Consider the following 13,472-nt stretch of genomic DNA (forward strand, 5'->3'; position numbering starts at 1 on the left):
AGTAAACAATGGGATTGAAAAATTCAAACAGATCCTCCATAGCTTATGAATATCTCAGGTATTGCCTATATGTATTAATGAGCATTTGGGTACCAGTGGTATGAATCTGCCGTCAGTTCCTGGGGTTCTGGAAATTTTCTGCCAATTATTAAGCCTGTTCAAGGCCGTATTTCTGACTTGTAAACTGTTTGGGTTATCTTCAAACTTCACTCAATACTGGGTGCAAGGGAGTAATTTACAATGGAAAAAATCTGCTTTGAAACTGAAAATACCACTCTAAAATGAACAGATAATATTCCCGGAAAACACAGCGGCATCTAGAAATGTGTACAGATTTACTTTACAATATTACCCAAGCTTTCCACTTCACGACTGCGTTTCTTTCAGAGATGTGTGAATAAATTTCTCACTTGTTTTTTAAAAGAGGTAACTGCCATAATTAATTAAGCATTTGGTAACTTTGAACTATTCTAATTAATTGAACGTACAGATAATTTACAAGGAGATCGTAATTTAAGTTCACCTCGATATTTCCAGTGCCATTTAAAGCCCTTCTCATCGTATTGATTACTGTGGTTTTTAGTGGTGTATTCCAAGTTAAAACTCAGTGGTGCAGTGTACTCAGAATGCTTCCAATATTACAACAGTGTAGTCTCCTGGGGGCTTGTAACTCTTACAAAGATGGATGGGCCACATTTATACAGTGTAACATTTGGCACAGCTCCTAATCCACTGTGTCAATAATCATTATGCCAGCGTTAATAAGAAATAGAGGGGGTGGGCAATCTAGATCTTGTAGCTGGTTTACCAGATTGTTTTGCTGCATTACACAAGAATATCGGTGTGATATAGAGTTCATACCCCATGGGCGCTGGACTCGTTTAGGATGCTGAGAAATAAATTTTCGACAGCCAGGAGGAACAAAGAATAAGCAATCCAACGTGAGTTTAAAAGAGAGCCAATTACAGAACCAAAGATGGCTTACTTTTTTCCTACTAAACAAACACACTTCAGCATTCATTTTCTTGGATATTTTAATTACCTTTATGTGTTCCCATTATTTTTCCATCTTCTATAGAAACAAAATTTCCAGGACGAGGTTCTATATACTATGGATTATAAAATAAAACAGTTCATTATATATAAAAGTAAAATCAAGTTTTATATAAATATTTTGTCAAACCTCTACACAATAAACGCATTTCTGTTTCACTGTTCAAAAAAAACCCCTGCGTAATGACTTTGAATCTAGCACAAACTAGTGGAATAATCATCTTCCTGAAACCTTCTAGCATATTTTCCCATTCATTTTATTCAGGGTTCCAAATAAATTACATATAGTATATAAATTTCTTTTTTTATTTGAACTGTAAATTTTAGTAATATTTCATTATAACAGTAAACTTATTGTGGCCCATACAGAAACTCCTGTGGTCCCCATTTTAGTATTTTTTTTACTTGTGGCCCCTACGAAATCCGGCATGGACCTCAGGGTGGGGGCATTTGGCCCACATTGAGGACCACTGCTTTACAAGTCTTAAGTAAAAAGTGAATATTTTAAATATGTTTCCAGATAGCACAAGTCAACAACACTTCACGATATAATATTTATATCACATTAGGAATTTCACTTCATCCAGGATAGCTGAAATGAGCAATTAAAATATTACATCAGTACAGTATATCAGAAATGTTATTCAATACTTTGTGTATATTAGCAGAAAAACAATTAACTCACTCACACAATATTTTATGTGTACTAACTGAATGAAGCCCTCAGCCAGTTTAAGATGATTAAAATCAATGTTCTCAGTCAAATGTTTCTATGCAAATGAAGATACAAAATGTTAATGTAAGACTAACGCCCATAGAAAATTTTTGATTGTAGTGGACAGAGACTGGAGCCTATAACTAAATCATAATATTTGTATTCTTGATACTTAAACAGTGTAAAAAAAGTGAAATAATCCTACTTTCTTACAGGGATTGACGCATTACAAAGTAGCTCTGATATAGAAATTATATATATACCAACCTCAAGAATAAAATTTTCAAAATTTCTTTCTCCTATGAAACAGATTCCCATGCTCTGTAAGAAGTATATATATATATCACCACAGGAAAGCATTCAAAAGATGTCACTCTGCTGAATCAAGAATTACAATTTCAGAAATCAATGTTCAAAATATCATACTTCTCTTCTTTTCAATATATGGTGAAATCCTGCCTCTGCTGCAATTTCCTTTACAATATTTTTCCTTAATTCACCAAGGGGGAAGATGGTATGTCGTAGAGCTTGTTGGGATACCTGGCTCAGAAAGAAAGTTTGGTCTTTCTGTGGGTCAGCAGCCTTCAAAAGTCTTACAGCTACAAACAGAAAAGAAACCAGATGTTAATGGTAGAATGGTTTAATAGATTAATATTTAATTTAAACATCTGCACAATTTAAACCTTAATTTAAACTTTTAATTTATGATTTATTTTTCTTGTGAATATTGTCTCTAACACTACGTGTCTGTGATGCAGCCACAAGTGTTTCATTGCACCTGTGCATATGACAATCGACTTAACCTTTGACTTTTAATTACGTTATGTCTCAATGCACGATATTCGATTTTTGTTGCTGCCTTATTTTTTCAACAACTTAAGTGAACTACCATCAACATTTATATCTTCACAACTTCAGTGTTAATGATAACCATTACCAGATAAAGCATGTCTTTCAAGCCAGGGAAATGAAAGGTAGTTTTATCTCTTCAAATTTTTCAACACCACTGCTCGTACAACACCAATAAGACTGAGTCTGGATGCTCTCTCTCCTATTTTCTGCAAATTCTTCACCCCCATATTGACTCAGTTCTTTCTCCAATGTCAGCCTGCCCCCTATACAACTTTTCTTCTCAGTTTCATCCGATACACAACAAGCATCGTTTCCCTCACTGCCATGTTTTTCCATGACTGCTTATTGAAGATTAACTCTCATATTACCTCATAGTTTGATTATTCAGGTAAGGAAAAGGGATTAATTCCATGGAGAAATCATTTCAGCTTCACTTTTCATTCTATCTCAGTACATGACCATAATCACCCAATACACCCAAGGCAACACAATATACTGCAGGCACAAACATATGCCATCAATTATATATCTTATTTTATTTAAATTTCCACTTGCATTATTCTCACATTGCAGTTTTCCTTTATATCAGAATTGCAATAGCACTACAAATGATATATATTATAAATATTTGTTTCATATTTCTTATGACATAGAAAGAAACCATGTCGGTGTGTCTAGACCTTGCTGGCTAACCAAGCAATCCCATTCAATCAGTAATTTTCCCTGCAACCTGTTGTCCCTATCCCCTCCATATTCTACCACTCACCTACACATTCGGGGCAATTTACCAATCAGTAAATTGTCTTTGGGACATGGGGAAGAAACACAAGCAGTCACTGGCAAAACGTGCAAACAGACAACAGCTATACAACTGTGGCTCAGTTCAGAGTTGGATCCTCGCTAGTATTAATCGTACTAATCACATTGCATTTCAGTCAGCTGAGACTCTGGATTTCAACCATAAAATTAGAGGAACTTCTGCATGTCAGTGCTAAACATACTAAATTAACATTACCTGAGTTCTGCTGATATATGTTTTTATACAGTCTGTTTCTAACAGAAACATTATCTAGATTTAAGATTAGCCACAGTTCATTTCTAATCTTCTAATAGATGCCTGCCTCAATTATGGACAGAGAGGAGAAATAAAGTCAAACTCCATTTTAAGTAACAGTAATAAAAAGAGAACAGAAGTAGCAGCTACAATATTGGTCATTACAGCTCAGATCTGTACAGAGATTGCCATTAAATGAGGCATGTGCCTCCAACTGCATAAACAGTACTGTGTAAAAATGGCACATCTTAGGCACATATATATAGCTAGAGCGTATAAGAGTTTTGCACAATTCTGTAGTATTTTTATGTATTGCACTGTACTGGTGCAAAAAAAACACATTTCTTGACATATATGAGTGATGATAAACCTGATTCTGACATGGATCTCTATAGTGGACTGAGAGTGGGAAGGGGGACAGGGAGGGGAAATCCTGGTTGGGAAAAGGAGGATGGAGAGGGGAGGGAGCAGAAAGCCCCAAAAAAACATTCTGTAATGATCAATAAACCAAATGCTTGGAATCAAATAACCTTGCCTGATATCTCAGGGCAGGGTGTGTCTGCACCCGCACCACCCCTCACCCCTGGCACTCCTTCTCTGCCACCTGTCCCACACCCTTCCATCAGCGCTCCAACCTCGCCATTTCAAAATTTTTCTGCTTCCACCAGATTTACAAATTCACTCTCTGCTCCTTGTTGAAAAACACAGTACTGTGCAAAACTCTTAGACTCCCTGGCTATCTATCTACCCAAGACTTTTGTACTGTACTGTATATAAATTTGCATTCAAATGTACAACCTGATAAAAGCTTCAAACCGTGGGTAGTTTCATTTCTTTAATCTGCAGATTCTCCAAATCAGTCCAGGTAATTTGGATGTTAAGATTACATGGTGTTCAAAATTATTTTGACCACAAGACCTTTCTGACAGTGAACCGTAATACTTAAGAATTAAGAAATCAAGAAACTTAATGCCATTCACTCACGATTTTTATCATGGTTGTGATAAATATCTTCCGTATTTCCACTGAATTTTTGCAGGAAAATGTCTTCATCACCTTGTGATGTTCTGGCATAATGACCAGTTGCCATCGCATCTGCCCCTACCTCAATAGGAAAAATGCAACTATTACATATCCAAATTTCTGATATGCACAGAAATAAAGATTTCATCTACTATAATATTCAAAGTTCAAGTCTCAATACTAGATGCCTCAAAAAGCAAAACAAACCTCTGCCAGTTCTTGACAAGGAAGTATCGTGAATAGTACAACTGTTGTATTATTTGGTTAAGAAAAATGAGAATAAAGTTTTGTGAGATTTTTCTGCAGGATACAAATTGGAACATATTAAACTTGAAAATGCAGATTTGTGAGTTCTGGTTGCTGATGACAGATTCAGGATATCCTATTTCTTATACATTTCCTGTGACTTCCCAATGAAGACACTGATCAGCTACGTTCATCCATGTCAGACCAAATTGATGGCTTAATCTGGCACAACTCTGGAATATACCATCAAGAATGGGGAAAGGATCATGAAAATATTATGTAATAACTTAAGAGATGCTAGCACTAATATTTTGTTTTAAATTGCAGCACCACAAGTTATCTCAGTAATATCTTTAGATTGCACATACACATGGTCAATTCTCATCTTTTATACAAATGGCAGAGAATTGCACTCCTGCCACCTAGGTCCTGTTTGTAAGTGTAACACCCTGGTTAAGATATTTACTGCTATACCGTAGGTACAGGTAGTCCCCGAGTTACGAACGTCCGACTTACGGACAACTCGTACTTATGAACCAAGGAAGGAGAATGCTGTCCGCCATTTTAAGTCGTTGCCATTGACACTGTGTTGAGTGTTTAACTTTGTATTTGGCTTAAATTTTTCTTAGTAAGATTCACCCTGACCTGGCACCCCTGCACACCCCCCCCCCCCCCCCGTTCCGGTCAGCTGGTGGCGCAGAGAGATCAGCAAATTCGATCCAGTGACAGACCGCTCCCGTGCCAGGTTGATGTCGAGCTCGCAACTCGACCTCATTAAAAAAAACACTGCCACCTCCAGTTTAAATACCCACGCGGAATATTGTGGAGGATCAAATACCCAAACCCAGCACAGTCCAGTTAGGACCCAGCGGACATCAGGAGCCACCCCGCCGCCCACAGTGTTTCTGTTCCATTGACGGGAAGCGATCGCGATTGAAAATAAAGTGGAAATAATAGTGTTTGGAAAGAGGTGAAACGCCATCGGTCATTGGAAAAGTGTTAGGCTACAGTTGGTCAACGATCGGAACAATTTTAAAGGATAATGGATAAAGCGAGAATAATGGAGCATGTGAAAGGCCCTGCCCCGATGAAAGCTACAATTATTACTAAGCAACGCAGTGGTTTAGTTATTGGAATACATACGTTTCTTAAGTGTTTTATATGCATAGAAAGGTAAAATATATACTATATACTAAGACAAATGTTTGACGAACTGACGTTAAATAATACTGCATGTACTTGTTCCGACTTGCGTACAAATCCTATTTAAAGACGGACTCAGGAACAGAACTCGTACGTAACCCGGGGACTGCCTGTATTTCATTTTAGCCGTCTGGTCTGCTTTCAGCATGTTTGGGTTTGAGCTAAAGAGAAGGGGTTGTAACGTTCATGCTTAGGAATGTAGTGTCATCCCATCAGGATGGTGGAATTGGGAGAAGGTTCTAGAGAATGGTAGGTGGAGAGGTTTTTGGGAGGGACGCTGGTGTGGGTCAATTTTGTTTGGAGCTGGGAGAAGACAGGAGGGAAGATTACTGAGGATACCATAACAGTTGCACAAGGCGTTTTGCGCAGATGAATGGCTTCAATGAGGAAGGACCAACGCTCACCTGGGGGAGCCCGTTTGTTCGAGATGGATTTCAAGCGACATTCGGAATGTGGTGTGGGCTTTAATGCAGACCGTGGGTCCAGCACGTGAGTTAAAGACAATTCTGAGACGAGTTCCAACTTATGTGTGCATTTGGACTGGGTTAACTGTAACAGGCCCTCTTTATATTTTTTTTCTTTTCTTTTGCCTAATAGCTGTTTGATAAAGCTGTAATTTGTAAATATACTTTCTTTATGAATGTATGCAGTGTATGGTCTGTTATTTCTTGCTGACAGGTGATTACACGGGGCAGTAAATACACAGTGTTCACACAGACCAGGGTTCGGGTGGCGAAACATCCCAGCTCCTCGGGTTTGGTGGGACCCCAGATGTACAGTATGTGACAAAGGTAGTTTTCTCACCACTGAGTCCAGTGGCTGTCAGCGAAGGGCGAATGAGCCTGGTAAAAAGGAGTTTCAAAAGGTATTTATTTATTGATTGACTGAGACATAGTGTGGAATAGGCCCTTCAAGCGATACCGCCCAGCAACTCCCAATTTAACCCGAGCCAGATCATGGGACAATTTATAATGATTGATTATCCTACCTACCAATGCATCCGTGGACTGCGGGAGAAAACCGGAGCACCCGGAGGAAACTTATGCGGTCATGGGGAGAGCACACAATCTCCTTACAGACAGCGGCAGGTAAATCTGATAAAGTTAGTAGGGTTCGAAAGTTCTCTGAATTTATCTGTACCTTTTTTTCCAGTTTTGAAAGTGTTCACGTGTATTTGCGAAGTCGAGAGGCAAATTAGCATAACGCTATTACAATGCCAGCGACCCAAGTTCAATTCCACTGCTGTCTGTGAGGAGTTTGCACCTTCTTCCTATGACCACATGGGTTCCCTCAGGGTGCTCCAGTTTCCTTCCATATTCCAAAGGCTTACAGATCAGTAGGTTAATTGGTCGCATGGGTGTAGTTGGGCAGCACAGTCTCATTGGGCCAGAAGGGGTTGCTCCCATAATGAATCTCTCAACAAAGCAAACACATTCAGAACTAGTTAAGCTGTGATACAAAACTTTATAATGTTCTCCAACCCTCCTTCTCTCACCTTACTCCTCTTAGTTGATATCAACTTGAAGTTCAGTTACTCTTCTGCTCAATAACCCTGACTCACCTGATATGTTCTTGACTCCCAGTGTAAATTCAAAGCTATCGCAGGTCAATAGATGAATTTATTAAGCATAATGACAAAATGATTACCAATGTATGATCAAACATTTGTAGTTTATTATAAAATAATCAGTCATAGGTGCATTTTTCTCTTTTTGCACCACTTATTAAACATATATATTTACAGTAGTTTACAGTTTTTTTATGTATTGCAATGTACTGCTGCTGCACAACAACACATTTCATGACATATGCCAGTGGTATTAAATCTGATTCTGATTTTTAAAGAATTTTTAAAACTTTGGAAGCCAAATTTAAATATTATTTCTTGGACATTTCTGAATTGTATCATTTATGTAAGAGTGCACAATAAATAGTTATCTATTAATAAAGCTGAACATAACTACACAAAATATCATATTTTCAAGCATACAGTGAATACTTAATCACTTACCCAGCATTTCCATGGCAAAATGCAATAGATATTTAAATTTAATGTTTTTATTGCACATTATATCAGGGTTTGGTGTCCTCCCCATTTCATACTCCTTTATTAAATTACTGGAAAAGAGAAAAAAAACAATATATTAATTTATTCATTCACATTCTGGGAACTGATTTTCAACCATTAAACCTATTAACACTGCATCAGATCAAGATTTCATTGTTTAGAATTGTAAGAGCATTGAGAGGTCTGCTGAAAGTCTCACTCTACTCAAGGGGATCCCAACCCTTTTTACACCATGGTGGTGATGATAATGATGATGTGGTGTCGAGACGAGCGCTTGATTTGGACTTAAGTGAGGGAGAGTTGCGCAGCATCAGCCTCACTCTCTCTTCCCAATTCCCATCTGGATCCAGTGGCAAGACAAGAGTCGAGACAGCTGGAGATGGGACTAGGTGCAGTGGATGACCAGGACATCTTCTGTGTCTTGTCATGCTCTACGCATTCCACGATGTTTGCAAGAGACCGCCTTCTTGACCATTGGACCTTCCATTGGTCTCGTCCGCTCAATCCGCCGGAGTCTGTCTTCACATGCTGGGATAGAAAACTCCCCAGCTCACGGAGGGTTTGAGACCCATCGGCTACCCTCAACAGCTTGTCAAAGCCGTTGCCCAGGGTGTGGCCGTTGTCGCATGCAAACAGCTACAGAGAGTCACAGGTGAGAGCTGAGTGCCAGGTGGGGACCAAAGGTGGACAAACCGCCTGAAAAGGACACAACATGTTCCCCCACCAGAGGTGCTACCCCTCCCAGGCACCTACCATCAACTGAGTTGTCTGTGGACCCCAAGTTGGAAACCCCTGCTCTACTGCAACAAAATTTGCTTAGCTCATCTCAATTGTAACCTATACAGGAACTGGGGGCCATATGATCAGTGCTGGGACCAACGTTATTCAAACACTTGCAGAATATAACTTTCAAATTGATTTCAATAACTACGTGGAAGGCATTGAACTTTGACTTAAAAAATGTCATCTCTTTTAATTGGAAAATAAGAATCTGAGAGGGATGGGGAAGCAAAAGGAAATATGATAGCAAATGTAAAATCAGACCAATTTTAAACCAGCTGACGTCAGAACAGTAGGGAAGGATGGACAAGTTGCATCTCTTTATAAGGTGAAGAGAAGTTAAAAGGGTGATCTAATAAAGAGCTTTACAGCTATAAAAACATTAGAGAGAGGACAAGAACTTCCAGTGGAAGGAAGCACAGAACTAGGGACAAGTAAACTTGTCACCAAAATTTCAAAATGAGATTGAAAAAAAACTTCTGCCACGGAGACTGCTGAGAACAGGCTGTGTAGATGTACAGTACATTTATGGAGAAGAATGATAAACTCATGAGGAATGCGGCAATCAGTAGGAATGGTGATAATCTGATGACGATATGACTAAATCAAATACCTGGATGGTATGAGTAAGTTGAATTATATAGAATATGGAATTTTGCATGTGGAAATATTTCCTAATTTTATTCTTGAAAGACTTAGCTCTAATTTTTAGGTTGAGTTACCTAGTCCAAAATTCCCCAAAATAGTTTCTTTTTGGTGCTCCTTTATTTCTTTAAAAACCAATTAAATCATAATTTAATTTTTCAAATGCCACTGAATTATATCAACTTTCCTCATAACTCAATCCCCAACAACCCAGGCATCACTCTATAAATCGGTACAACATTTCCTCAAAAATGCTATTCAAAAACCTGAGAACACACACCACCTGCCTTGAAGACTGCTTCTGTCCCACTGTTACCACTCTTGAACAGACCTCTCATGCAGTAAAAGGCAAATACTTGATCTCCAAATCTCCCTCTTCAAGATCTTTGTAATTTATTTCTTTACCTGTACTCCATTGCAACACTATATTCTGCGTTGTATTATATTTTTCACTACCTCAGTGTAATTATGCTCAGCATGATCTGTCCGTATACAAGATTAAAGCTTTTTCAAGGCATCTTGGTACATGTGGCAATAATAAACTGTATTTAAAAAAAAATCCTTCCTAAGAAGTGTCTCAAGTTCCTGGTACTATTGGTATTTTGCATCAGCCATTTATCTTCTTTAATTCTAATCCTTAGATTTATTTAGACCCCTAGTTATTTTATTATCAATTCTGACATTTTAGAATTTGTACAATTTTAGATCTGACAATTCTGTATATGATCCTGTGGGATTCTTTGAACTATCTACTGCTTCTGGCTTTCCCCATTAGGGATATACTTGGGTCAAAAGTGACCGATGCCAGCCGGTAGTGTAGTGGCATCCGCACCAGACTTCGAAGTAAGTAGTCCCGGGTTCGAATCTGGCCGGCTCCTTACACCTTTCCACTCGTGCTGGGCTGACATTCGAGTTAGCAACTTGACCTTATAAGAAAAACAGACAAATGCTAAAGAAATGGGAGGGTTGCCATCTGATGCACCACAAGACGTGGAGGGGAACAGTAACAACAAAGTGACTGATGCCAGCTGATTGAACAAGAAATTACAAATCTTTCACTTCTGCCCAACACGAGATTCAACGAATTTCCCATGATTTCCACATTCTATAAAGCATTCTACAAATGAAACTGGTCTTTGAAGCACTTGCTTTGAGTAGTTGATACTGTTGTCAAGAAGTACTGGAGGACGTTTAGGGTTATTTACACACTTGTTCTAATTCCATTTCTGCTTTTCTAGCAATGTGTATGAAATTAAATCTAATCAATCAAAACCATGAAGCAGAGGAAAGAGCACACTACAGTATTACAAACAGCAGCACTTTAGAAAGAAAAGAAATTCACCAATGTCAGAGTGAAGCAACGTTCACACAAATAGAGATATCAACTGGGAGAGTCTGAATTTACCAAATAAATAACTTGATTACATTTCAGAACAAGATATATGTAAAACAAATACTAATAGGTTTAGTTCTCTCAATTCTCAATTAGAACTGAGAGACCTGTCTCATTAGCTATTTTTGAATGCAAGTAATGTTTTTGGACTTTTTAAAAAATTAACTTTCTATAGCAATACAAAGTGATCTCGCTCAAAATAAAGCTCAGAATCCATAAACATTTCTTTCTCTTATGAATATAAAAATCAATTAGAAAATATCTATATTACCTGAAGACTTCATGCCAATACTCTTTCACAAATGAAACCTGATAGAAGGGGATGTCAAGCATCTTACACAGTCGGTGTGCATCTTTACAGTCCTGATCACTTGTACAAGTGCCATGTTCATCCACCAAGTCCCAGTTTTTCATAAAGACACCCGTCACTTGGTAACCTAGTGAAGATGGTTTGAATCCTTCTTTTAATATCACACAATCTACAAAGCATATACATCTCTAAATACAAAATGACATATATAGTACTGAGTGTATATATATGTAACTTGGGAGTCTAAGGCTTTTGCACAGTTCTGTAATTTTATATGCTTTAGTACTGTAGCACTGTACTGCTGCCGCAAAAGGAAAAAACAAATTTCATGACATACGTGAGTGATGATAGACCTGATTCTGATATCGGTCTCTTTATTGGACTGATAGTGCGAAGGGGGCAGGGGTCGGAGAGGGAACAGGAAGCACTGGAGAGACATTCTGTAATGATTAATAAACCAACTGTTTGGAATCAACCTGGAATCTTACCTGGAGTCTCATGGTTAGATGTGACGGCACCACTCCCCACCCTTGCACTTCCTCTCTGCCACCTGTCCCACGCCCCTCCCATGGCGCTCCATTCTCACCATTCCAACATCCTTTGCTTCCGCCAGTTACAAACTCGCTCTCCACTATTTGTTGATGAACACAGTACTGTGCAAAAGTCTTAGGCACCCTAGCTATACATATGTGCCAAACACCTTTGCACAGTACTGTAAATAAATAAGCTAAAAATTCTGTTCAACAAATAGGAATTAACAGGATTGTTTCCACCTCCATCATTATTACATTTGAAAAGATCCTAATTGTAAAATTGTGTAGATGCTCAAAATTAAATTACACTTTGTTCACCACAGCCTATATCCCACGCTGAAACATTGATAACTTTACTAATTTACAATGGAAGTATCACAATTTCATTCTCTTAACCTGGCCAACTTTATAGATATGTTGAATGCAGTTTTATCCTTTTTAATCAAGTACAAACCCCATTTCCAGAAAAGTTGGGATATTTTCCAAAATGCAATAAAAACAAAAATCTGTGACATGTTAATTCACACGAACCTTTATTTAACTGACAAAAGTACAAAGAAAATATTTTCAATAGTTTTACTGACCAACTTAATTGTATTTTGTAAATATACGCAAATTTAGAATTTGATGGCTATAACACACTCAACAAAAGTTGGGACAGAGGCATGTTTACCATTGTGTTACATCACCTTTCCTTTTAATAACACTTTTTAATCATTTTGGAACTGAGGATACTAATTGTAGTAGATTTGCAATTGGAAATTTTGCCCACTCTTGCTTGATATAAGACCAGCTGCTCAACAGTCCATGGTCTCCGTTGTCCGATTCTCCTCTTCATGATGCGCCATACATTTTCAAAAGGAAATAGATCTGGACTGGCAGCAGGCCAGTCAAGCACATGCACTCTGTGTCTACAAAGCCACGCTGTTGTAGCCTGTGCAGAATGTGGTCTGGCATTGTCCCGCTGAAATAAGCATGGACGTCCCGGGAAGAGACGTTGCCTTGATGGCAACATATGTCTCTCTAAAATCCTAATATACGCCTCAGAGTCAATGGTACTTTCAGAAATGCAACTCACCATGCCGTGGGCATTGATGCACCCCCATACCATCACAGATGCTGGCTTTTGCACCTTTCGCTGATGACAATCAGGATGGTCATTTTCATCTTTGGCACGGCAAACTCGACGCCCGTTTTTTCTGAAAACTAGCTGAAATGTGGACTCATCTGACCACAGCACACGGTTCCACAGTCTTTCGGTCCATCTGAGATGAGTCCGGGCCCAGAGAACACGCCGGCGTTTCTGCATAGAGTTGATGTATGGCTTCCTCCTTGCGTAATACAGTTTCCAGTTGCATTTCTGGTCATTTATATTTATCATTATTATTGTTATGAGCAGAGAGACAACATCTGCCGGAAGCAAATTCCTTGTATGTGTACAGGTACTTGGTGATTAAAGTCTGTTTCTGATTCTGATTCTGATTCTGGACTGTATTAACTGACACTGGTTTTCCGAAGTACTCCCGAGCCCAGGTGGCTATAATTGTCACAGTAGCATGACGGTTTCTTAGGCAGTGCCGCCTGAGGGCTCGAAGAT

At 38.6% G+C, this 13,472-nt stretch overlaps 1 protein-coding gene across 3 annotated transcripts in view; it reads right to left on the reverse strand.

The window, feature by feature from the left end:
- Positions 1-13,472, reverse strand: part of trmu (tRNA 5-methylaminomethyl-2-thiouridylate methyltransferase) — a 56,711-nt gene that overhangs the window by 18,431 nt on the left and 24,808 nt on the right. The window contains exons 2-8 of one of the 3 annotated variants that reach the window (XM_059987474.1): positions 11,304-11,469; positions 8,158-8,264; positions 4,905-4,945; positions 4,659-4,779; positions 2,195-2,367; positions 2,036-2,089; positions 1,043-1,109 (exon numbers count right to left, since the gene is read on the reverse strand). In XM_059987474.1, the coding sequence (XP_059843457.1) occupies positions 1,043-1,109; positions 2,036-2,089; positions 2,195-2,367; positions 4,659-4,779; positions 4,905-4,945; positions 8,158-8,264; positions 11,304-11,469 (729 nt within the window). The remainder of the gene's footprint in view (positions 1-1,042; positions 1,110-2,035; positions 2,090-2,194; positions 2,368-4,658; positions 4,780-4,904; positions 4,946-8,157; positions 8,265-11,303; positions 11,470-13,472) is intronic. The other 2 variants (XM_059987476.1, XM_059987475.1) reach the window with 2 other exon arrangements.

Source organism: Hypanus sabinus, chromosome 13, assembly GCF_030144855.1.
Source record: "Hypanus sabinus isolate sHypSab1 chromosome 13, sHypSab1.hap1, whole genome shotgun sequence".
Lineage (NCBI taxonomy): Eukaryota > Metazoa > Chordata > Chondrichthyes > Myliobatiformes > Dasyatidae > Hypanus > Hypanus sabinus.